At 46.8% G+C, this 27,058-nt stretch overlaps 1 protein-coding gene across 8 annotated transcripts in view; it reads right to left on the bottom strand.

The window, feature by feature from the left end:
• LOC149349543 (SOSS complex subunit B1) overlaps positions 1–26,843 on the bottom strand; it is a 57,450-nt gene extending 30,607 nt beyond the window's left edge. For 3 of the 8 annotated variants that reach the window (XM_089578520.1, XM_089578522.1, XM_089578523.1), the window contains exons 1-7: positions 26,700–26,843; positions 26,539–26,607; positions 26,311–26,408; positions 21,873–22,011; positions 12,475–12,546; positions 12,316–12,394; positions 2,771–2,867 (exon numbers count right to left, since the gene is read on the bottom strand). In XM_089578520.1, the coding sequence (XP_089434646.1) occupies positions 2,771–2,867; positions 12,316–12,394; positions 12,475–12,546; positions 21,873–22,011; positions 26,311–26,386 (463 nt within the window). In that variant the 5' untranslated portion in view covers positions 26,387–26,408; positions 26,539–26,607; positions 26,700–26,843. Of the gene's footprint in view, positions 1–2,629; positions 2,713–2,770; positions 2,868–7,560; positions 12,239–12,315; positions 12,395–12,474; positions 12,547–21,872; positions 22,012–24,569; positions 24,805–26,310; positions 26,409–26,538; positions 26,608–26,699 lie in introns of those variants that run through there. The other 5 variants (XR_016290116.1, XR_016290115.1, XM_089578524.1 and 2 more) reach the window with 5 other exon arrangements.
• Positions 26,844–27,058: the final 215 nt, after the last annotated feature.

The following is a 27,058-nucleotide window of genomic DNA, read 5'->3' as shown; positions in this document are numbered from 1 at the left end:
CCACTCCCTCCCGTGGACGCTTCTGCGCTCCCTCCTTTCTTCGGGCGGCCAGTTCGGCTCCTGCCTCGGTCGACGCTGGTCGCACCCTCTTCAGCTTTAAATAAACGAAGTCTAAAAGTACCGTGTGTGTCTTTCGCTGCATTCAACACAGCGACCGGACACGACACTTTCCATGCAGATTCCAACTCTTATCTCAATACACATTTTACTGGACTGCATCAGACATCTTCCTCTGGTTGTAGTCACCATCAGCAAACGATTTTAGCCCCAGATGCTGCAGTTACAATGTTTTATCACTACTCTATTCCTAACTAAAAATGTAGCAATAAAGCTAAAAGAGTAATCCTTGCGGCTAGCACGAGACATTCGTGAATAACAGTATCCATTTCAATGAAGACTACCCTTGTTTCAAACATTTCCATCTTTTTCCTAACCAGCCCTGATAACTTGACTAACAAGCCACTGCACAAGACATTTTTTTAACCAGCGTTACAGCTCTCTTGTAGTCAACATTCGGTACTTGGAATTAGGCGATGGTTTTATTCACACAAAACCTCATTTGCATGTTGTTAATTTTTTCCTCTTTCCTAGTGGCAATAAACATTGTAACAAAGTTGGGGAACATGCAGCAGTGATTTCTCTGCAGAGAGCTACATGAAGGGAAGTGTCAAACCTAGCCTCGCTTATCACTACTTTTAAACTGCTCTCTCTTACCGTACCTCTATGACACCAGAATAACAACACGTCTTTCAGATACTGATCCCTGACCACAAATGCGCTATGTTCTTTACGGATGAACGATTCAGGGAAGAGCTGTCAAGTGTCAAAGCTGCACGATCAATCCCCTTTCCTGAGCCTAATGGGTATGCTAATTTAGCCTTCACATCAGTCTGGATTTACATGCCACATTCCACACACTGCACTTTACAGTGTAGAATAACCATGAACAGGACAGGGAACAACGAATGGCGAACTAGGATCACTGCGGGGCAGATGTTTCACAAAGAAAATCTACCTATGTCAGTCACAGCACGCAGCTTTAAGCAAGGTAGCAATTACCAAAATGGTGAGGAGAAGGCGCCACCAGGCAAGTTGCAAAGCCCCAACACCAAGCCAATTACAAGTTAGTAGCAGCACTGCCTTGCATGAACATTACCACAGTGCCTCAATGCAAGAAAGTAGACAATGAAGCAGATACTTGCACAATATGATAACGGTCAGGGACTCAAAACTGCGGACTGGTTTAGTAAACCCTGCACTCCCACTCAGGCAGCTTGCATTGCTATTTTACATACTCCAATAAGTAATGGCTGATGTATTTAACGATTCTATTTACAGCACAAACCAGATAAACACTAATTTATGCAGCTGATAATTTCTCTGAGCCCTTAAACTCTCGATGTCACTCTTTCCCTATTGCCTTGTGTGTAACATGAAAACTTAACATTGCAGTGAAACTAAAGGCTATTCAAACCCCGACTGCCAATCAACTCTCCATCACTCAGAGTTAAAAATAAAAGAAAGGCAGCAAGAAGTTAGGCTGTAGCAGGCCAAAGCAAAAAGCATAGATGGCATCGTGCACACGAGCAGGAGTCAACGAAGGAGACGCAGGTTGAACCAAGCGAGGAGCACAGGCACAGAACAGGAGAGCTAGCTCAAAACAACATCTACCCAAGAGGCTCACAGAGCAGCAGCCTTTCAGTCTAGGGAAAGCAGCCAAATAAGGCAATCTGAAGAGCCCATTTCAATGGCATTACACTGAGTTACCATCCTTTATGATTCAATGCATGTATATGTAATGACTGACTCATTTTGCAATGCTAACGAAAATTAGAAAAAATTGCACTAGTGAAACCCAGAAACCAGAGCAGCTTCCCATCCCACAGCAACCCACTTCTCCATGTGGCAGACCAATGTCACTTTCAAGACTCAAGCTAATGTGCTTATAGCTCTGATGTTCATAAATGCATAAAATTGTATTTAGGCATATTTATCAATCTTTTACTCATTAACAAGACAGTGAAATATCTTGCACCGCATTTGTTAGGACTTAGTGATACACTTGCAGAAATGATCACTTCGATGGTTCTCTGGTCACGTTAAAAATAAGCCTAAAGAAAAGCACTGAGATGTCAAACACATGCACTATTATTAAAGCAGTAACTGCATGCCATGTTCTCAAGGAACAAGTCTCCTGCAAAGACAAGGAGTGCTTCACAATAGTGAACCTGGTTCCTAGCACAATTTTCTGGTCAGGAGTTTGCAAATGGACCACTTTCCAGCCGACAGCATAATTAGAGAGCAATAGGTGCACCACAAATAATGGCTAGCAAGACCCCAAAGAATAAGCTAGTAGCAGCCATGGGAGCTCACAAAATGAGGTAGTACAGCAGTAGGGAGGGCAAAATGAGACCAGAGACATTAACCTTGGGATCAATGGCGCGACACCTAAACCAGTGCACTACAGTGACAGGCACTGCCTCCTCCTAGGACATGGCTGCCAGCGAGGGACATAAGCTGCTGCTTGGTGTGCCTGGCACCTACAACACCACCAGTGCAAGAACTTGGGCAATGGGGAGAGAGGAGGGTGGACAGGTTGTGGAGTAGAAGCCACAAGAAGGGTACAGACTACTAGTGGGCGTCGAGAGGTCCTCCCTGTGCCCGAGTGTCAGAGCTGAGCCAGCGACACTCGCGCCGGCGCCGGGCTGCCCCCTGAAGCGAGCCACCTGTGAGCCACCGGCCATGGGGCTACACGTCCAATGCCACTCACCTGGTGATTGAGTGGGCAGGGCTGCACCACCCATGGGGTCAGCACTGGCACCACCCACCTGTGAAGTTGGTGACCGCCTCTGTTCCACATTGGCATTCTGCACAAGTGCAAACAAAAAGAGGGCTACATTATTAATTTCAGTAAGGTTGAAACAATGTCTACAGTTCACAACCCAATGCACGCTGCAACAGCTTCCTGGGTGGGTAAGCAACATAACAGCTTGACCCCTCTCTTGTGGTCGTCTCCCGCTTCCCAAGCGGCATTGCGCATTGCTTGGCGCGCGTGCCTTGCCGGCCTCACTCCGCTGTGCTCACAGATGTTTTGCTGCCCTCCACACCTTCGATGTTTCCAGAGGCTGCTTTGCCTAGGCGTTTATCGAGAGATGCGATAAGCCCAACCACTTCAACATGTTAGCGAGTGCATCCTTTCATACAACTATCTTTTTTTCGACAGCGTCATCTCCAAATAGCGTGCATTCTTTCATGCCCGCATGTTTTGTTTTTCGTTTTTTCGTGAGGCCTCACCACCCAAGAACCGTCCGGCATTTCTTGGAAAGCAAGCCTGTGCACTTGTGCACTTCTCTGCGTTCTGTCAGTTTGCGACTTTTCTCTGTTCCTAAATTAGTGTTTTTAAACGGAGCTGACAAAAACCAAGACAACAGCAATGTGTGTGCTGAGCAGTTGAGTGTGCGAACAAGGGAAAAGCGCACACACACAAGCCCCCCCAAAAGCGAAGTTTTTAGTGACTCGTGCTGGTTCATGTATGTTTCAGCGTGCTCTGTGTTCGCGATGTCGTGTGTCGTGACGACATCGCGAACACAGAGCACGCTGAAACATACATGAACCAGCACGAGTAACTAAAAACTTCGCTTTTGGGGGGGCTTGTGTGTGTGCGCAAAAACGGAAGGCACTACGGAAAGTGTGCACACAATGAGCAAATGACGCGACGAACCAGCTATGCCCACCCTTCGCCCGCCAGGCAGAACGACGCACTAATGGAATACCTTTTGCGAAGGTTTTCAAGACGTCAACTTGAAGGCTCAGGAGCCTGAGTAGAGGATGAGGATGTTTGCTTGTCGAAGGAAAGAGCGAGTGGGCTTTGATTTGAACTGGGCTTGTTTGTTAAAAATGTCACGACTCCTGGTCAGTGGCCCTTTAAAAAGACAGTCTAATGAATTTTACTGACCATGTTTTCTTTGCTACAATCGAAAGTTGTTTGACCAAATAAACGCATATCTGGCTATGGGGCAGTTGAAAAGAATTTGAAGTGCAATTTTTCGACAAGGGAAGGCAGCTGTTAGGTAGGTGGAGTCTGGAAACTCTGGCACTAAAGATGCAACAACTGCCCTCTGCCTATACTAAGTTTCATACATAGTAGGCAATGCTGCCACCACTAGCATGCGTTTCCACAGGCTAAGTCAGCGCCCAGAAAGCACTTCGCCATAAAACAAAAGTGAGCACAGGCATATTTCGTTTCGACAAATTTCAAGTGCCGAGACTGGCAACTTCCTATACTTCGTTGCGAAAGCAACACTATGTTAGCCAGCTCGGCTCATCGCGTGGTCACACTTCAGCCGTATGCCATGGCCCACGAATACCTTGAGCCACCGCTGCCCAACAACACTGCAGCCATATACTCCAACAGATGGCGCCGCCGTCGACGCCACTGTCGTCTACGCTCGCTCCACCAGATATGCTCCACTGGGGTAGAGGGAGAGGAGGTGTCACCTCGTGGGGGGGTATATATATATATGCGCTTCGCCTCAGTGGATTCTAGCCATTATGGCGAGCGCGAAAGAGGCAACAACGAAAGAACGAAGAGAGGAAGAGACAATGTGCTCAAGAGAAGGCAGAAGAACGCGCCGCACAACTTGAGAAGCGTCGCAATGAAGATGCGGCTAGAAGTCGTGCCACGTCCAGGAGTGTCATCGGAATGAGACGCTGCGTAGACGACGTGCCGAGGAAATAGAGGAAGAACGTGCATGAAGACTCGAGACTAGAGGCTTTCGCAATTCAACTAGGGTTAATCAGGGCTAAACCACAGCCAATTTTTTGTCCTGTGACTCAATCGGGACTTCGGGAAGTAACAATGACATATGGCGGCATGATACAAGACTGGTGAGGCGAACTGCTTTGACTCTATTCACGCCTAAAAAGTACTTCACACTTAAGTGAAAATTACAGTCGGCAGCCCAGAACACTAAGCGCCTCACAGCTTCGACAGCGATTCACTTCGTTTTATACCACTGGGACAGCGGAGGGGGAACAGGTTGATTGGTTTGGTTTATCGGGGTTTAACGTCCCAAAGCGACTCAGGCTATGAGATACGCTGTAGTGAAGAGCTCCGGAAATTTCGACCACCTGGGGTTCTTTAACGTGCACTGACATCGCACAGTACACGGGCCTCTAGAATGTCTCCTCCAAAGAAATTCCAGCCGCCGCAGCCGGGATCGAACCCGCGTCTTTTGGGTCAGCAGCCGAGCACCATAACCATTGAGCCACCGCGGCGGCCGAGGGAGAACAGCGGAGGGGGGAACAGCGGAGGGGGGAACAGCGGAGGGGGGAACAGCGGAGGGGGGAACAGCGGAGGGGGGAACAGCGGAGGGGGAAACAGCGGAGGGGGAAACAGCGGAGGGGGAAACAGCGGAGGGGGAAACAGCGGAGGGGGAAACAGCGGAGGGGGAAACAGCGGAGGGGGAAACAGCGGAGGGGGAAACAGCGGAGGGGGAAACAGCGGAGGGGGAAACAGCGGAGGGGGAAACAGCGGAGGGGGGAACAGCGGAGGGGGGAACAGCGGAGGGGGGAACAGCGGAGGGGGGAACAGCGGAGGGGGGAACAGCGGAGGGGGGAACAGCGGAGGGGGGAACAGCGGAGGGGGGAACAGCGGAGGGGGGAACAGCGGAGGGGGGAACAGCGGAGGGGGGAACAGCGGAGGGGGGAACAGCGGAGGGGGGAACAGCGGAGGGGGGAACAGCGGAGGGGGGAACAGCGGATGGGGGAACAGCGGAGGGGGGAACAGCGGAGGGGGGAACAGCGGATGGGGAACAGCGGAGGGGGAACAGCGGAGGGGGAACAGCGGATGAAGTGCATTTCTCCCACTGCTCGTGCGCAGTCATTGCCTGCCCCATTCTGTTCTGGGACGGGGAAGTGAAGTATAGCCACAGCGGTTGAGGTAATGAAGAGGCAGCCAGAATATTGGTGGCAGCACGGAGCAGTGCGCAGCGAGCAGTGGTGATGTACTTTTCCTTCATCAGTCCGAAGTTTACCAGACTGTTTCAAGAACACTTCTTCCTTGCTCCATCATGCGATCTATGCAGCGGCGACCCACTACAAAGGGCACAGCAACATCACTATCAGTGTTTTGTCACCTGGCCCGTTTTTGTTTGCAAAATAAGCTTTTTATTTTGAAGTTTCATATTCTCCAGATAATACTGCTCCAATTTTACTTCAGAGCACGTCACTGCAAGTGCTTTGCATCAGAGAGTGCACACAGTCGCCGCTTGAAGGCTCTCGAAACCTCGATAGAGCTCTGCGCTGCTCTGTTGACTATGATGGACTACTGACTTGATGGCCACAGCAGTCGCCAATGTAGCACCACTCAATTAGCCTTTGAGCCGATAGACTGTTAGAGGACCTTCAAGATGACCCTTTGACACGGGTATAATTTAAGTAAACATTTTTCTTTTTTTTTTTGGCCAGCGAGGGGGTGCAAGTTGGAAGGGTCGATGCATGGAGGAAAAAAAAAAAACTCTGGAGAAAGCATCCTTCGGTAACCTTGAAGCCTGGCAATAAAAAGTAAAACAGAGCGTCGGACCCTCAAGTGGTCACCACACGATAGCATGCAACGATACCACCGCGGTGCGTGCACATGCACAAACCAAAAAGGCAGACTGACTAAGCCTTGCTGTAGACGCCCGCACCATGGGTTGCACACACACACTACTCGCTAACACACTGACACCACAACATTAGGGACTCACTCGAAGAACAAAAAACTGGGGGATGGAACAGCTTCATGAACACTTGGATTGCGAAGGCTGGCAGCGTGACGTCACTTTCTCTCGCGGGTTTTTTCCTCTATAGGTCAACGTATGGATGAGGTGTGCTTCCAAAGTCTGTACAAGGGATCATGGGAAAGCAGTCTGCTATGGCTACTTCCGGTTCAAACCTTCTCCCCCTGCTCACTTGCTTAATGGCAATCGCTGTGTTAATACAGCTTATTTATTTCTACAGCAACATTGCTAACTGAACTGTGTCATCGCAAGGCCAACATGACATCAACTCTGCCCTGCTTCGTGGAGTGCTTCCGTACGAAATATAACCAAAATAATGAAAATGGTACAAGGATTTCTATGAGTATGCAGAGCGATGTGTTGAGACACGCTGTGCACACAGTGGCATGTATGGGTCGTTTACTAGCCCAATGACAAGCCTTTACATGCTGGGAGGAAAATACATTATCATCCACTAAACTGTACAGGTTTCAGCACTTTGCAGTGTGGCAAAAAAAAACATAAGAAGCAATGAGTTATACTAGTTCAAGTGCATGTGAAATAGACTGCAGCACATACAATGAACAGCCAGCCTACGCCAGCGTACTAACCGCAACAGCACACGCTTGCCTTACAGGATTGCGAGTTTTTGCGCTCAGGATATGCACATACACAGCACACACTGATCTTACGATGATGTACAACAATCGCTGTTGCAACACAAATCAATTAGTGAATAAACGATGGCGGTCTGAGGAGATACTGCAATGTAACACGCAAAGAAATGGAGAAAACGAACCGGAAGTGGATGGAAGACGATCTTCCCCATGATTGTTGGCATCGACTTCGCAAACTCGTCATATTACATGTTATAGCTTAAGTAGCTTTTTTTAGGAAGTGTTCGCAAAATCTTCATTCCATATGAAAAAAAAAAAGTGCATATATTGCGCGAGTAAATATGGTATCATTAAAATAAGGCTGGCAATATCTGACATATCCACAACTATTTTGTCAATAGCAGTGCTGCTGATGCCAGCCCCACAATCAGCATGCCGGCAGTCTGCCTTTTGACAATATTTAAGGAGATGGCGAATAAGCAGGATTAAACCATGCAAGAAGCAGTGAAGCGGTGACTATCTGCAAGAGAAAAAACTGGGATGCCTGAATTTCGAATTCACTTTTAGTTTGGTGCACGCATCGCTCACTGAATTGCACACACTGTAAACGGCGCAAACATGACACTTAGTTTGCTGTGCTGTAGCGTTCCTCACGAGCATGTGTACATAGTGGTGCCATCTAGTGACAAGAGGTCAAAGCACATCAATGCTAGGTTGAAGAAACATCTATAATTACTGACAAGGGTGAGTGCACTGTGAACCTTCAAAACACACACAACATATAATTAGGCCTAAGAGCTTGAAAATCACCAAATTATCTTAAAAAATTCAGGGAGGCACTTTGTTGACCTAAAGTGTGGTGAGGAGAGTCTTAAGCGCGGTGTTGCTGCTATTGTCACTGATATGTGGTTAAGATGTTAAGCTTCGCCTCTGAGAGTGGAACGCGACAACGTCTTGCAACGCTGCCAGACAGTCCACAGAACGGCATCACCCGTTCGGCTCTACGCCTTGCTCGGCGGTAAACTGGTTTTTGAGGAAAGGAAATTATCTGTCTCGCATATCTCGGTGGACACCTGAACCTCACCGTAAGGGAAGGAGGAAGATGGGAGGGAACGAAGACACCGTATTCACTAGACGCGCCTTCGTTCATTCCAAACCATCGAGCTGGCATGGCTGGGTGGTAGCGTGCTCGTCTCACACTCCGGAGACCCTGCCTGGTTCGATTCCCCAACTCGACCAATTTTTTAGTCTGTTTTATTTATTTAACTGGTCTGACTAGAAATTAGGCTAATTGGTTAATTAACTAAACTCAGTCCTACTTGGAGCATCACTATACCAACCCTTTCATTGGTTGCATGGTTACTAGCCAAAGTACAATTGGCCTCGTTTGAAATTCGCGCACTGTGACGTCGCGACCATTTCGACCAATTGAAAAGCGTAACATTTCTGTCGACAACTCCTGCTTACAACGATGAGGCATTAAAGGCTTCCGCCTTAAAACAAGGGCTAGTTGTTGCTTATACCTCTATGCTCAGTTTCATAACAGGCAACGCTACAGAGGCTAAGGAAGTAGTGCGTTTGCAAAATCATATTAATCCACCACATATAATTTGTTCTTCTCGAAACTTCAGTGAGTGTTTGGACGAAATAGAAGAGCTGTGAGGCGCTTAGCGATCTGGCCCTCTGGCTATAATTTGCACAAAGTGAACTATTTTCTGGACACAGATTGAGCAAGAGCGATTCGCCTCATCAACCCCATATCATATCACCACATGCATCTTTGCTTCTCAAAGTCAAGATAAGGCGCAGGACGAAACTGTGGCAAAAGGTAAAACGAAGTACAAGAGGTGCCAGCCATGGCACTTAAAGAGGTTCTGAAAGGGGGTCTAATAATGCTGTCGTAAAAATAGAATGTTAAAGGACGGCGCTTCACAAATATCCTCCAGCAAGAATTTTTTGAATATGTTTTGTGGAAGCAGAGTTATCTGTTAAAATTTGAATTTCCGCGTTTTCGTGCCTTGCTCTCTCCTCTCGTCACTTGTGCACACTGAAATTAGAAGGGCACGTAGTGACCGCAGATCCAGATCATGAGAGGGAAATACAGTCGACGACCGAAAATTCGGACGCCTGATTTTTCGGACATGCTTGATTATTCGGACTTTTTCGCGGCACCGCGACATGGCCCATAGAGCCAATGTGTAAGAGCGCTTGAAATTTCGGACGCACCGCAACTGACCACTCGATTTTTCGGACCTCGTTCGCACTCGCCATTAGTACCCAAGCCGCCATATAATGTGTACAGTGGAACCTCATTAATTTAGACTGCAGGAGATATCGAAAACTTGATCAAACGAAACGAAATTCAAGCTTAAAGGGAGCCTCTTGCGACGCTGAAATTCTGCGCGAGTCGGCACATTGCGCTCGCGTGTTTTCGAATTCGTACTGTCCTTGAATGTCTTCCGCCGCACGAACTTGAACCGTAGTCTGAGTTCACGGAACTCATCTGTGCCGAGTCTTTAGTCCCGAACACGGAACGCGAATACGATCGCGGAGCGCTTGATCGCAGAGGCTACGCGCACGCCGTGGCCTCCGCGATCGAAGCGCGCTTCGGGCGCGCCGCCGGATCTTATTGTGGCCGCGATCTGCTCCGGCGCTGCGCCGTTCACGGAGGCTACGCGCGCGCACCGGAGCTTCCAAGTGCCGTCTACGAATGGCGCCGTGATCATTATCATCATTTTTCTCTGTCGCGATTTTCCGCTGTTCACATCGGCATCAGTATCGCCAGCTCCAGCCTTTCGTGGCGTGTTAGCATGCGTGTTAGCGCGTTCGCCGTGATAGTGGCTTTCGCGTGCTGCCGCCGAGCTTCACAGTTTTAGCGCGATGGGCAAGCACCTTAAGCTACACGGCTGGGAGTTAGCTCTCGAACGCGGTCGGCGGGCGGGAAATTCGACGTGGCCGAGAAGTGCGTCCGATGATGGTGCAACCAAAAGAGAAACACAAGCTGCAAAAAGCGCGCTTTCCGAGTCAAGCCGTGCGAGTTTCCTGAACTGGAAGAAGAGCTGCTCCTCTATGTGATAGAATTTCGGAACAACGGCTACGCGTTGACAGTGGACATGCTGCGCGGCTTCTTTTGGCATGAGCGTGCACCAGAGCGCAGCACCCGCTCAGGAGTCTAAATACTTCGTGAGTGACGATTGAACGTAGAATAAATGTCGCTCATTCCCTGGTTGGTGTGTTTTTACTTAAAAAAAATTTTTTTTTTCGCATATTGCGTGTATGGGCAGCACCCCGAAAATTGGCCCTCGAATCTGGAAAAAAAAAAGTGCGGCCCTTATACGCGTTTATACGGTATTTCGAGCGGCAAAATATAGTCATGAGGAGCTTTAGAATGTGTGCAATACAATTGGCCGCTTTCTCCGGCATAGTGGAAATAAGTTCGCGATTTTTTCGGTGAAATTTGATTTTCCGGACTGACCGATTTTTCGGTCGTTTTCGCGGTCCATAGAGTCCGAAAAATCGGTCGTCGACTGCAACTAGAAGAATAAGAATGGGGTGGAGCGCATATGGCAGGTTCTCTCAGATCATGAATGGTAGCTTACCAATATCCCTGAAGAGAAAAGTATACAACAGCTGTATCCTACCGGTACTCACCTATGGGGCAGAAACGTGGAGGCTAACAAAGAGGGTTCAGCTTAAGTTAAGAGCAACGCAGCGAGCTATGGAAAGGAAAATGATAGGTGCAACGTTAAGAGATCGGAAGAGGGCGGAGTAGGTGAGGGAACAAACGTGGGTTAATGACATCTTAGTTGAAATCAAGAGGAAGAAATGGGCTTTGGCAGGGCATGTAATGCGAAGGCAAGATAACCGCTGGTCCTTAAGGGTAACGGAGTGGATTCCAAGAGAAGGCAAACGTAGCAGGGGGCGGCAGAAAGTTAGGTGGGCAGATGAGATTAACCCTTTGAAGGTTTTTGCCGTATATGTACGGCGGCGGTTTTCTGTCCCGCAAGGTCTTTGCCGTACGGGTACGGTTTCGATCTTCCGTTTGAAATTTTGCGCCAAAAGAACAATGCGTGCTCACTGGGGGGTGCTGCCACCTCTTAGGACTTACAAGAAGTGTTTGAATTTTGTGCTGCCTTCTTACGGAGATAAGCAGAACTTATGTCTAGCTTTAGCGCGGCGGCACAGACTGCGGCAACACCCCTTTTGTAGTTTTGGTTTCGCCGCGTGATCGCAACGGAGTCACGCGAAATTTGAGTTTGCTTTTTGTCAGCACTATCTTGCAGGGGCTGCCGAAGTTGATTTCTATTTTTATTGGCGCTGCTCTTAGCTTGCCTATCACCGTTGCTCTCGAGGTATTCTCGCCCTCTGTGGCAACGCGCCTACGCGGTTTCGATTCCGCCGCGGGATCGCAACGCAGTCGCGCGAAACGTGTTTTCTCTTTGTGGGCACTGTTTTGCAGAGGCGGCGAAAGTTGATTTCTATCTTTATTGGTGCTGCTCTTAGCTTGCTAATCACCGTTGCTATTCTATTCTATTGAACATTTTCCAGTTGTGAGTGATGCTGTCACCAAAGTACTGTTCCTAATTTTTTTTTACTATTTATTCTCGATTATATACATTTTGTAGATTCAAGATCCGCAATAAAGTAATTTGACCACCTGGGAAAGTTTTCTTCAAAATAATTCGACCCTCAAAGGGTTAAGAAGTTTGCGGGGATACAGTGGCGGCAACTGGCAAAGGACAGGGTTAATTCGAGAGACATGGGAGAGGCCTTTGCCCTGCAGTGGATGTAGTCAGGCTGATGATGATGATGACTGAGGCATACAGTATCCACAGGAACTGCACGGTTTGAAACAAATATCTGCAACAATGTCAAAGAGCTCTCTTTAAGCACTAACAAACTAACACAATCCACATTATAAAATTAAGAGTACTAACCAATTTTGCCTGCAACTGCTGCATGAACTCTGGGTTAGGTTCACTCATGAACGGTGTTTCACTGAATGGCAGGCAAAACCTGCAAATGAAAAAAAGGATTAAAAATTGGCACCACAGCTATACCTTCACAAGAGTTTCATCCTATAGAACTACGCTTACTCTCCAATCTTTTGAATGTCACCGCCTTTTCCTGTGTACAGAGTAAGGCAGCCTTTCCACAGCGATGCATACCTGAAAAGAGACAGGAAAATGATTTAAACTGCGTTCTTGCACACACTGCATAAAATTCTGTACAGAGTACTGAGGTGCAACCAGCGGAGGGGTGCCATGCTGATGTGCTCTAATACAAGTGGAAGTTCAAATTCAAATTCACTTTATTTTTTGGAAGAAAGCAGGCATACATCATGAGCAAGAAAGTTTACGAGAATATTCTACCAAGGAAGACGAGGCAAAAGGAGTTTCATGTACGCCTCTGGTTCCTTCTCCCAAATAATTCAAAGTAGCTTAGATTCACTAAAGCAGTTTTCTATTAGAGATTTTCACGAAATGAACTCTACGCTGTAGGAACTAGTCTATGAAGGACTGGTGGGAATGGAGCCACATAGTTGCTCCGTTGCGCAAGTGGTTTGCCGGCACGTTCAGACACTGCCACAGCTTTGGTGTAAAATATATTTTGGGGGGGTGCACTGCATGGACATTTCATTACATGGACAGCAGAAACGTGAGCACAGGAGTTCGCTTGGAGAAATCCCTGTGTGCAAATCTGGAAAGGGTCAGTCGGGGATGTGGTCAGCAAGCAAGCCTACGGCTGGGTCTGACGCGTAGAGTGTGGAGACTGCAACCCCGAAGACATGTGGCCCAAGACCACCCATATCCGCAACACCCCATCAGCCCCACAACAAACATCTGTAGCCCGACGCTCCCTGCGACCGGACCTTACCACCGCACAGTTAAGCCACCGCTTCTCCCCGTTCTCTCGAACTCTTTTCTATGATCTTTGTGCTCACTCCGTTTCTTGTCTTGTTCTCTGCCATAATATTCCTTTAATCATGTAACCTTGCTGTATAGTTACTACCCTTGTGTTTCCTTCCTCATAAACGGGTTTGTTGGGATCCCAGTTGTTTAGTTTAGTTAATGGGGTTTAACGTCCCAAAGCAACTCAAGCTACGAGAGACGTCATAGTGAAGGGCTCCGGAAATTTCGACCAACTGGGGTTCTTGTAACATGCACAGACATCATACAATACACAGGCCTCTAGAATCCCGCCTCCATCGAAATTGAATTACCACGGCCGGGTTCGAACCTGCGTCTTTCGGGTCAGCAGCCGAGCACTATAACCAATGAGCCACCGCGACGGCGATGGATCCTAGTCATGCTCTTGTTGACTGCCTCGCGCCATCACCAATTGACGCGATTTTGTAAGGCTTAGTTTTATAATATTTGCTGTTGATATTAACCTGAACTAAATTGTTTGTTACTGAACTTGTCAGCGCCTCGTGCCTGCAGTCAACGGCTAACCAGGCGTGGCCCCTATCGCCAGTCACCAATGAATCTTCTTTCACACGCAAGGTGAAGTTTGTCGCGCCATCCCCTCCAAACTTTTTGAGAGTGCAGCGGTGGGCAGGCTGGCCCGATTAATTATCCTTTCGGTGCTAAACAACCATCCAGTCCCCTACAAACACATCAAGCAGCAGCAGCAAGTGACAGCATCAAGGTTGTTGCCGATGACAAGCCATGTGATACCTTAGCATGTATAAAATGTCGCCCGGTCTTCAATAAAGGAGAGCCGGTAGTTAAGCACTTCTCCTGTGGTCTATGTTTCTCCCATGTCACAGTCGTTTCCTTTACGTTGCCATTTTCCAAAATGATTGACCTATTAGCCCACATGAAGATATTAATCTGCTGTAGCTATTAAACATAACAGAGGGATGCAAAATTACGAAACACACAATACCTATTGTGCTCAAGACAGACCAATTTTATTATTGGTGTGGCAAATGAAAATAGCTTACTCCGCGATGAAGTCATTCTCCCTCTGCCTAGCTTTGGGCGCTAGCCGAGTGGTGGAAGCCACCAAAGAAGCGAACTGCATACTGCGCACATGCCATAACCAACATTGAGCCCCTGCGGCAACTGCTTCAGGCTGTTTCTCTAAGTCAGGGGTTCTCAAACTAGGTTCCATGGAGCTTCTTGCATTCGGGAAGTGCTGGGTTCGATCCCCCAGTACTGCCGGTTGCCCACCGGTTCTAAAGGGTACAAGATGTCTCCCAGCCAGGTACTTGGCTCTTCTGACGTGAAATGCTTGGTAAGGCTGCAAACAGATGGTAGGGCAAGAGCAAATTGATGAACAACTCAAAGTGGGAACGGTGTTGTTGATCAATTCGCTGTTGCCCTGCTAGCCATCCTGGTTAGCCTATACTCATGTCACACAGGCAAGTGTAGTGACACTTTCACGACATGCGCATCTTTCAGTGCGCACTGTCAGAGGGCAAAGTGTCATTTGGAAATGATGGCAGTAGCAATGGATGATGCAGCACCTTATGGAAATTAATTTGTTTTCATATAAACACTTAGAGAATCCAATTTTTTCATAAATCTAATAACTCCAAGTTACCTTTTTTTTTTCCACATACGGATGCATGTTAACTACAAAAAGCACCACATTCAGAGACACTGGCATTTTGAATGCCTTCAAAATGAATGCCATTCAACTCGACTGCAGCCTTGTGCTGCTACACAAATTTTTGAATGGCATTCGGATGATATACATTCAAGTCAACGGAGCTCCATCAAGACAGATTTTAGAATGCCTTCGAAATGCGAACACAGCCCGCACTGACCAACAGCAGTCATCATTGCTTTGCCCTGCACACAGCAACGCCGGACAACTTCTATGGTTCCGTGCATATTGATTTTCATATGTGTTGCTCACTTGTTTCTGGCGCTTCTGTACCAAGTATTTCATGTACTCGTTAAATGAAGGCTTGAAGGTTATAGTACACGACTGAGCATTTACCAAATAAATGCAAAATTTCCCCAGGAATGCACCAGTGAGGACGACTGTACTCCAGTACTCTTGTTTACATCGCTGTGTACAAATAGCTAGTGCTCGTTTGCATGACACAGAATGCAGGCTGCACTTTAGTTATATTCAAGGGGTCATGACATGGTCTACCAACAAATCTTGGTTTTATGTTGCAGCTAGTACCCACGAAGTTATGCGTACTTTAATTAAAAGAAAGGTTCTACGCGCGCATCTGAGCCAAAAATTGCAATCAGAAGTTGTTGGCTCTAAGCCCCTCCCTCTGGCAGCGACGGCCATAACGAAGCAGCCTCAGTTACACCATGACTTGACAGCGCCATCGTCTGCTTCAAAAAATTTGGGAAGACACTTATGTTCTGCCTTAAGGGTATAACACGAAAGCGTAATCGGACAATTCCCATATAAGCAGAATTGGTCATTGTCGACTTTACATTCATAGATCCCTGGGAGTCCTCACACCACTCCTGGCGCAGCAGTGCAGTGATGAAGTGGTTAAGCGATGCGCCGCTGCCCCGAGATGGCAGGTGCCGCCACCGGTGGGCCTTGTGTGACCCAAGTTGCTGGAGCAACCAATCATTAATTTAACTGCCACCTACCGCCGTGGGCTCACAATCCTGTGGGCAGGCTGTGAAGACACCACAAAGTCACATGACCTAGGTGGCCCACCTGCCTCCTAGGTTGCTTCTGCGGGGATTTTTTTTGTGGATTTTTCGTGCAGCGTCAATGACGCCGACGACACTGACACATTGACGCCGGATTTCCTGAGACATGAGCTCCTGAACGCTCTCGCGTTAAAACTGCCGCACGCATGGTTACGCAGAGGCTAGACAGAAAAGGGAGAGACCACAGGTGTTTTTTGCCTTTGTCCCCTTGTTGTGACTACCTCCTATCACCTCTCCGCACCCCTAGCCTGAACAATGAACAACCCACACTCCTACGCTCACTACACATACTGCGCAGTTCAGTCGCAAGCATTACCGTCGCATCTGCTCACATCACCATTGCTCGTGAGTGCACCAATTTTTGCCTGACTGCCACACTGTTCAGGAGGCCTTTTCAATATTCAATTACAAACTTCTTGCTGCATCAAATGACCTCATATTTTGCCCTATTGTTCCGAGATGCATAGTGAACAACATGTAATACCCAGCTTGAGTCTGAAAAATGGTGTCATTATGACTTTAAATAATCTCATTTTTGTACCGGTTGTACCCTTGCTTGTATATGCATTGCGACAAATCTGCAAGAAACACCGATGCGATCACGCACCTAGCAAATGCTTGGTAGCCAGGTTGCTGACATCGTATAGGACTAGCCCTTCTTGCTAACTTCTCTGCTTTCTCCGATGTGACGAATACTTAATTTTAATGTACCTTATCAAAAAGATTGTTCGATGACCGTTCACATCAAATAAAACAGCCATATTTGTTATCCACAAGTGACAGCGAAGACTGCTGCTGGCTACTTAACGCTTGGAATTGACCCCATTGTTACAGCGAGCATGAATGATGTCTGTAAAGCCAAGCTATCAGCTGCAGCATGTGTGAAACTTACTTGCAGCCATACATCTGCCCTATGGGACATGCGATGGAGCTGTGCAAAAGCCCAATAAATCCAGCAATGCCAAAATTTAACAATATATAGGCCCCTTCAAAAGCACTTTATTCTTTGCATATGTATTCACAGTGTTCAGTTCGAACAATACTGGTAGCATCGTCGAGGCAGATATGCAAAATGCGCGCACGCTGTGTGCCAACTATAGGCAGTAAAAGGCTAGATAGCAAAACAGGGTGGGGTTAGATTCCATAGGCCATCTTTCTCGTCTCATATCAAGAAAAGAAGCCAGAGCTATGCCTTAGCATATAAAGAGGTCACCCGCCTCCACCACCTTGGATTCACTGCGGCTTTTGGTTGCTGGAGTGGTATCTTAACCCAGCAGTGGCACTATTTCATTTGAAAACCACCTATTTATAGCAGCATGTAGCAGGTTCAATACAATGTTGCATGTTGGCGCGATTGCCACAGCATTCCCACCACTGACGTTAGTGCAGTTGGCTACAACAGCCCATGGCATGCAGTGAGCTGTGTTACTCTGCTCCAGGCAGGGCAACATTTTTTCCCTTCACTCAACCTGAAGTATGGTACTTCAACAAATCACAGCAGATAACTAAATAAACATTCAATATTTCACTCAATCAAACAAGTCACTGGCATCAAAATTCTTGCGTTTATAATTTGTTAGTGATTACCGTTTTGTTTAGGGCAACAAGAAAATCATTATGATGGGGGTACCACTCAGGCAGCGCAAATGCTCCATTTCAGGCTATGTTCACGCAAACATGCTTATTCAAACATCACAATGTATACACCACTCAAAAGCTTAATGTATACACTATCAATCAATGGATACCGCTATGATGTATCTGTATTAGCAACTCCAAAAGAGGTGTGGTATTACAGATAACGAAATCTGCAATTTTGTTGACATCTATTTCAGAGAACTAGTTTGAAGAAATTACTCCACTTAGAACAGTTTCCTTTGGACTATGTACAGAATGGTTTACCTAGTGCCCAATAGGCTCACAACGAGAGTTTGTTGATTTGTATTTGATTGGTGGTCTTTTAAATATTGCAAAATTTGGCCACTTAGGCACGAGTAGCTACTCTGTATCGAGATGCACAGCAGCAACAATTTTACCATTTGGGGTGGACAATATACTAGTGTATTGTGCAGAATTTAATCTGCTTACCTTGATTAGTTCACTTTAATTGCCTTTCCAATCTGAAAATTTTCTTAATACTGCCTCACGATCAGTACACAGAATTACCAAACTGCTTATTAGCGTAGAAAACAGCTAGTTGGTTCATACTTCTTGGTGGGAACAGCCGAAATAACAAAACGCAGACACAGAAAGGAACACACAGCTTCGTCTACGTTGTGTGTGTTCCTCTCTGCGTCAGCTTCGTCTACGTTCTGTGTGTTCCTTTCTATGTCTGCGTTTTGTTATTTCGGCTGTTCCCACCAAGATGCTTATTAGCCTGAGTCACTTTGGAACGTTAAACCCCCATAAACAAACAAATAAACAAATAAAAAGTACATCCATAAGAACTGCATACTCCTAAAGTGCAGCTAATGAAATAGACTCAACAACCACAAGCCTGGATAGTAGCCGCAGTGAATCTACTACAGATGACGTTTTCAACAATGAGTGCAACCGCGGACCAGGTGTCACATGTTGCGCTTCCTGCCTGCCCTTCAGTTCATGAACTTTTCTAATTCACTTAGCCCCATCGTGACAATAAATGAATTAGGCACACTCGCGACCTTTCACTGTGCTAGGTTAGCTATGTTCACCAGCACGGCATGATGGCCCGCACACCTAACGAACAGGTAGTGGGACCTCATGTGACCCCTGGTGCACAGTCAAACTGGTCTGTGGTCTCTCACAGGTATTCGCCATTCATCCTGGTTCGTACTTGTTCAGACTACGTTGCTTCTGAAATATTTAGTGCTTGTCTTACCCACACTGTCGTTTCAAAAAGACCATAGATATCAACATATTTATTTAGCACAGCGTGGTTTGCATGCTATTCACCCCGAACCACTTGAACTGTAGCAGATGTGTGCCTGCATCCAGCCCCTCGAAGAGACTTGTGCATGCCTGGCTCTGAACTTCACTTCATAATCGCAACCAGACACATAACCACAGAAAGAAGACGTCGAGTAAGCTTTACACATAACTGCAGAAATGAAATGGGCCACTGGAGTGTTTTCAGATGGCCAGTGAGAAGCGATAATCAATGGATCTGATCAAGCAAACTTCGGTGCGCAGGCGAGATTTGCTGCAGTGAAGCCTCCAGCTCAAGCTAGAAGCCCCCATCTCCAGAAGCACCCCCAACCAGTCTCCTCTGCACTGCACCTCTTTTTAGTTAAAGGGCTGCCCTACAACCCCCATCCGCCTTCACCCTCCACAAGCACCATCTACCACCCATCCACCCACTTGCTCCACTCTACCCTCAAGAAGAAGCCCATGCAGCAGCGGAACAAAAAGGCGACTGTGAAATCAAATTCAAAGACGCAGTGGGAAGACCCACAGCCATCCAGAAACTCCACCAGCAAGCCACCTCTTCACCCCTGCCCACAACCCACTAGCTAAGTGGCTGCCCACCCACCGCCAGCCTCCACCCACCTTCACCCCTTTTCACCCACCTCCCACCACCTTCACCCGTTTTCTCCCATAAAAATTATTTCGAGTGTGAAGCCTCAACTTTGAGTAAAAGCATGAAAGTAATCATAGACTGTAAATCCTCCTGCTTTTGCAGAATTGTCTGATCAGATGTCTCATCGCCCCATAACTTTTTTAGTTTTTTTTTTCACACTAGAGCTGCAAGTGAAAAGGAGTGCACAGAACGTTGTGAATGAGAAGAGGAGGGCAACAACGGCCAGATAACGCCAGCAGGGATGAGATCTGGCCACAGGAAGGGAGTGAGGTGAATCGCAGGCGAGGGGAAGCAAAACAGAAGCTACGGGTGGCAGTGAAACCGCACCTGCACACATGTGCCTCATACTACCCAGGTCATCACAGGGCAGGTAGAAGCCACAGAATGCTTCAAAACGGCTCTCAGACGCCGCACGTCAGATGGAAGCCATATTCACAATGTCTACACTAGCCACAGATGAATTCGGCGAAGTAGGCAGCAAGCCTAAATGCTCTAAATTTGTTTCGAACCTCAATGGTGATCTGAAACGCACTGTTCTCTCCGCACGTATCTTTTCAAATTCAGAAAACAGCTGTACAAGTAGTTTACCCGTACCTTCTGAAAAGGACATTGGTCGTGTGAACCTCCTGCTCTCATGAGCTACAGGGAGCAAACAGACTGCGCAACACTGACAGCCTACACTCTTTGAAATAAAGTACATAACCCCTGTATTCAAATATAACATCATCCAACTGCAGAAGGGGAACAGTGCTGTAACTGCACATCTTTCAATTGCTTTGTTAGTCGTACACTATTGCATGCTGCGTATGACACGTGCACAGGTGATCACTACTGCCAGAATACATTTCCTTCAATTCTGTGTATATCAGTCCCAAAACTGAGCATGGTAACAACCCTTCAAAATCAGGAAGTTAATCACACCAGCTGATGAAAAAAATGAACTTGTAATGGTGAGAACAGTGCGATCCAACATTGCATACGACAGCTGTAAACAGTTTCGCCGCAATAATATTCAATACTTACTAGTACACTTTCTCGTAGCACAGAATACTCCTAGAGAACTGATTAAGGCTCATTGCGTGCTTATGTTTACTGCAGAGCTCTTGTTCCATGGTGTGCCTTATTACAGTCTGCTTGTTCTACTATGCTAGGTCATTTGCATCCAGTATTTTCCTTCCATTCACTGAGACATTATTCACTCCTACTGCTTGCAGTTATGGCTCATTGGCATCCACCCAAGCATAGCCATACGGCTGCAAAGGAAAGCTATACAGCTTCCACAGAAACTTCGCAGTTAAAGAAAAACTGCCAACTGCGAAGTTTCTATGGAAGCTGTATAGCTTTCCTCTAACCATATGGCTGTGTTTAGGTGGATGCCAATGAGTAATTACACCCTTATTACAAATCTACTCCACCTTGGGGGACTCCCCCAAATCATTTCACCACTGCAGTCACTGACCTGAACAACCTTATTACAAGAATGCAACATGTTCCTACTAGTTGTGCCATGCCGACATGCCTTAGTCTGATTATTTTCTTTTGTTTTTAGCCTCTGTTCTTCATATTATAATCCCACACTGGAATGGCAGTGTGTGCAATTAGTAATAAAAACAATAGCCACACCTCTCCCACATTTTTCATAGTCAGTGTTCTTCCTTGCATTACGCAATAAAAGCTGGCATGGCCGGGGGGCAGATGCATCAAGATGACTAGAAATGCGGTCCTGTCGCGATTCATTAAGATGACTTGAGGCAGCGGTGTCGAACTGAAATCAGTCATGGCACAAGCCTCACACGTGAGACATGCAGCTGTGTGGCACCGCGATTAGGGCGACACACCTCACCACACGTCCCCTTCCCCGATGACATCAGTGGGCACACGGGGCAAGATGAAAGCTGGCTCTTCTGCTCACTGACGTCATCGGGGTAGGGGACGCACGGTGAGGTGTGCCGCCCTAATCGGTTGCGAGCTACTGCGAACAGCGATTTTCGAAAACTATTTCTAAATTATAGGATCCACGCAGAGCTGTAAAGTTTGACTAGAATACCCAGAAAGACACCTCTACCAATCTGTTCCACTAAGACATCCCCATCGCGATCACTTCAGGGTCCCTTTAAAATATGCAATGATCAACGGGATCATACCGCAAAGGATGAGCAGCTATAGTAAACTACAAATGAAGCATGAGGGCTTTTTACACATCCTCGTGAGCAAAAAAAAAAAATATTTAAACATCCCCACAAAACATTCACAGCTGGCAACAGTTTAACTGAATATGAACAATCTTACTCACCCCTTGGTAAGCTTGCAAATGTCACCTTGCTGAATGCATGTGCCTGGTTCATCCCAGACAGAAACATTTATTGATCCTGATCGATCTGCCACCCTGCATGTCCGAACTTCGTGTCCTTCTTTAGTCATGTTGGGCCGGCCTAGTGAGGAATGCAAGCCTTTAGCATGGGCACTAGGTGGTGCAAGACCAGTGTGATTGAAAACTAGTGTTCAAACGCAGCTCAAACAACGTCAAAAACTGTCTATAACACAGAGGCATGTGTATTTATTACAAGGCAGAAGCTTACAGTTAGAAACTGAAGTCTCTCATAACGGGCAATACAAACCACACTTGCATGTGAGGTAGGTATTTTTTTTAGCAACCAAGACTGCTGCCTACAATCAATGGTTACAAGTGTTATCCACAAATAACCAAAAACTGAAGAAAAAGAGTGCTGGCCACAGAAAAAAAAAAGGAGGCAGATAGGAAAGCAGAATAAAAATAAGGATAGAGAAAGGATAGGGGGGAAGTCTACAATGCCACACATTCACACAATCAAAATAAAATAAACCATTTGGGCACACATCCTATTCCTGTATCACATCACAAGCAAGCTGTCAACTATGTACATGTAATACACACTGCATACAAATCAAAGTGAACATCACTTTCGGCAGTTGCATCTGAAAGTAATGTTTTTCCATTAAGTGTTGTCATCGAGCATTACCTCCAAATTCCCATGCAGCTGCACACAAGTACCGAACCTTGTAGAATGAGTTGTGACATTTCTTACTGTATCTAACAAAGCACCTCGATCACTACTAATCCCTTGTTTATATAGCACACTGGATTAAGTAGGTGAAATAGCTTTCCTATGCCTAACTTTGCATGTCAAAAAATACAAGAATGCTTAGAAAGGTGAAACATGGCAGCAATAAAGAAAGAAAAGGTTTCAATAATTTACTATGTACAGAGGGCAAAACGCATGTCTAGAACAAGCGCATGTCTGTTCAGCACCTCCCAAAGCCGCTGCAACTAGGAAGTCAAACTGACAACGAAATCCTATAAGTTTAACTGCACATGCTTACATCCAGACCATTTTTAACCAAGTATTATCTACAGATATCGCGTGTTCAGCCCGAAACATGCCCAGAATGTGTTCTAGACAAGCGTTTTGCCCTCTGTACATTTTCAAAGGCAGCAAAAAATATTCTTATGTATGCAGTAACCTCACTCATCAAACTCATGAAAGTTAAGCAGTCATCACTGCTCTCATTTGAGATAGCCAATGTGTTCTGTTGGCTGCAGATAACATTAGTTGATAACAGTGAAACAGAGAAGTCACTGAAATTGGGCTAGCTGCCTAACACGCACTGGGCTTGACCTACATAAGCATGACTACAGATACACACATCAGTCAAGCACTGTACTGCACAGCTGGATACAAATTTGATGGGTAATGTGCATTATTTGAGTGTGTAGTATGACACTAGTAATCAGACGTTGCACAAATACTTTGCTGGACCTTTTACAAAGGAACATGGATCGCTACAGTTACTCAAAGCAGTTGAACACAACATGGAAAAGCTCTATTCACAAGTGCCAGTTGACATTTAACAATGGCCTGATAATACAGTGCCTGTCCTGCGTCTGCATTTCTTTGCAGAGACACAGTCCAAAGAATATGGAAAGTGAAACGCAGCAAGGATAAAAATTTTTGTCTAGCCTATTCACTTCCAGTCAGAAGAGGGCAGGGGCAGTACAGTAAACTTAAGCCAAATTTCAGAGAAAAAAATAACTGATGGCCCTGTACACTCCATCCAAAGCAACACCAGTGATTAGTAAAGTTTTCACATCATACGTCAAACTGGCTACTTCGTGCCAATATTTGGGCACTGAATTCAATGCACAATCAGGTACATCTTTCTCGTGTGCATCTTTCTCGTGTGCATCTTTCTCGTGTGCATCTTTCTCGTGTGCATCTTTCTCGTGTCTCGTGTGCAGTTCAATGATATGCACATAAGAACTGAGCTTTAACACTTAAGTGTCCAGCACAGCAGTCATTGCGAACTTTGTTGTTAAAAGGTAAGCAATGTTTGAAAGATGGGAATGCTTGGTGATAAGCTATGACAAAGGCTACAAGAAATGTACACTACCACAAGCGGGAATCGCATGTAAGCGAAAAAGAGCGACGCGACAAGGCGGCGCGACGAAACCGATCACGGTTCGCTCTGTCGCGTACTGGGGAAGACGCATGCACGCGACAGCGCGAAACCGACGGCAACGCGAAACGGCGACAGCGCTCAGTGTTGCTGGCATAGCACACCGCAAAGGTATTCACAAATGCAACAGTAAAAAAAATTGCAACAATTTAAAACGGCCGCCGTTAAACCCGCCACAAGATAAAAACATGAAACGTATTTCTGTGAAATAGTATAATTCTAGTTCTGCATGCATGCTTTCCTTGACAGGCAAATCTGCTTCGCGGCAGCGCGCATTTTCTAGCGAACGATAACGATCGCTCGACGACAGCTAAGACCACATGCATGAAACATACATGAGCGCTTTCACTTCGTAAATATCCAGTCTGCGGACGGAAGCAGTTAGCAGTCAATGAAACCAACTCAATGAAATTGTTTACAATACTGCTCATGTGCACCGACGGCTTCTGCAACTCTGCGCCAAGCCGCATCACAATGGCTGCGATGTTTATAGTACCTGTGCTGCAGGTCCCACAGGACCTGCTCGCATTCGACGGCGTCAATAAGGCGCTCATTGAAGTTTTGGTTGGCCATCGTTTTGTAGGAAGCGCGAATACGCGGCGATTGCAATGCAACGCTTCAAAAAAAAAAAAAAAAAAGAAGCACGCGAAATGACCGGCAGTGACGTACGCTGAGCTTTCATGCTATTGGCTGATTTAGGCTGATCGCGCATGCACTTCCGGGTGAACGAGCGAAACGATCCGAGCGACGAGCCAAGCGACACATACCGCGTGTTCCGTATTTATCTGTCCCTGTTACGAAAAATTCCGGTGCACAATCTACTGAACTATATGGGCTCAAAACGGCGACTACAAGGTACCTTATGATAGTCTTCGTCTTTCGATAAGTAATTTAACATCTAAAATTGCCTGCATTTTCAGGAATCGGCGAAAAACTGCATTCAGCTGCGGCAGAACTTTTCGTCCAGGCAAGCAAAGTCAGTGTGACAGACTGCGCCATCTGGCGAGCGGTGTTAATTTCAAGGAGCAGACGACACGCACATCCGAAGAAACCGCGCGAGGCCCCGCCCCAAGCCGTGACATCGGTTGCCTCACCACTCGCCAGATGGCGGAGCCTGTCAAAGTGGCTTCTTTGCTCGCCTGGACGGAAAGTTCTGCCGCAGCCGAATGAAGTTTTTAGCTATTCCTGAAAATGCAGGGAAGTTTAGATGTTAAATTACATATCGAAAGACGAAGACCATCATAAGCTACCTTGTAGTCGGCGTTTGAGCCCATATAGTCCAGTAGTTTGCGCAGGAGAATTTTTTCTAACACAGACACATAAATACGGAACAGGCGGTACATTTCTGTTCGCGCGACGCGTTCGCTTGAGTTTTCGCGTACATGCAACTCAGCCTACATTGTGCAATTGCCAGGAATGGAACAATGGGAAGGCAATGGGGAATGCACATCACAATTAAAAAACAACGCCGACTGCAAAGGAGTGCAGGCACTACAGCCACAAGAATCTGTTTTAAATCGCGAGTGCATATACTTCTAGTACATTGCTATAATATTTACAGGGATGCTACAGAAGCTACCTACATGCCTTAACAGTAAAACATCTGAAAAGTTATATTGCTGTCAAGAGCTCCTTTCATTCAACTGAAAATATCGGCCTAATCAAGCACACCTGAACACGTTACATACTACAAAGCATTCCCTAGCAAGCAACAATAACTTGCGCCTACGGCGTGCAATTTCCGCAGTGATTCACATACATTTTTCCCCTCATAGGCTTAACCAAAGGGCCTAACGAACGACACCCGCTTGTTACACGCAGTTGCCACGCTTGACACCGCCAGCGACAGCACCGTAAGGACAATTGGAAAGAAGGCATTTTAGGCCCTCAATTAGCACTCGGCAGTCGCGCGCATTTCCATCGCTCAGCTCAACAGCACAACGCAAACAAAAAAAAAGGAACTCCACAAAAGGCAGCACATAACAAATTGGCTCGATTTTCTTGCATGTGCGGTTTCTTTGCACGTGACCTCTATGCTGGAAGTTATTTTGGGAAAAACAAGGCAAGCGATTGAATCGGTAGACCGGTACCGCCACCGTGCCTGCCAAAGCATTAAATTCGAGATAACCAGACCTGTTGCATGCTTTACAAGAGATGCTGGTGAGAGGAAGATCCTCCCACACGTAAGCACAGCCACACGCAAGCACGCACACACCGCAGATATGAATGAGGCTCACCTATTTCCAATACGATGAATATAATACTGAGGTTTTTCATGCCCGGCTTCAGATCTCGAATTGTTGTCGGCTCCATAATTTCCGTCCCTTCCAGGAGCCTAAACGATATCACGGGGACCGAGAACCATGTTGAATAACACTCAAGTTTCAGCAAAATGGAACACATACACATGAAGCGCACGACGTCTCTTTGAGCGTTCGCAGCGCGTGCGAGGCCGACACGCTTACCTGCTCGAGAACACCGTCACGAGGGTCACGATAGTCGCGCTAACCGCGTAGTACGCCTATCGTCCATGGCTGCAAGCGCAGAAGCTGTGGTTAGTCAACATTTCACGGCTTGCATTCGTACCGCCGCATTAACGCTTGTCTTGCGTATAGAAGAAACCTACTTTCGAAAGAGAAAAGCGCATTACTGCGTACAGTCAGCATCAGCTCACGGCTCGCATTATAACCGCCATCCGCCATCACTTGCGCAAGCTTTTATCCGCCGATTCCGCCACGCCGCAACGCCGCAATGCACACACCCACTCGAGCTCGGCTGGCTCGGTCTGCGCAAGGCAAGCAAGGCGCAAGACGTTGCTATCGTTTCCGTCGGTAGGTGGCCGCGCCGAAATCACATCTTTGACCGAGAGCAGAGACAGCCTTCGATTCAGCCTTTGAGGTCAACGATAGGCTGGTCTACGGCACGTGACTTTGCCCCGCCCCTTGGTTTTTTGAAATTGCCAGTGGGGGGGCCCTAAAGTCCATA

Source organism: Amblyomma mixtum, chromosome 3, assembly GCF_055824585.1.
Source record: "Amblyomma mixtum isolate Tamu chromosome 3, ASM5582458v1, whole genome shotgun sequence".
Classification (NCBI taxonomy): domain Eukaryota; kingdom Metazoa; phylum Arthropoda; class Arachnida; order Ixodida; family Ixodidae; genus Amblyomma; species Amblyomma mixtum.
The sequence above is the reverse complement of the archived record's forward strand: the minus strand, read 5'-3'. Positions and strand labels throughout refer to the sequence as shown.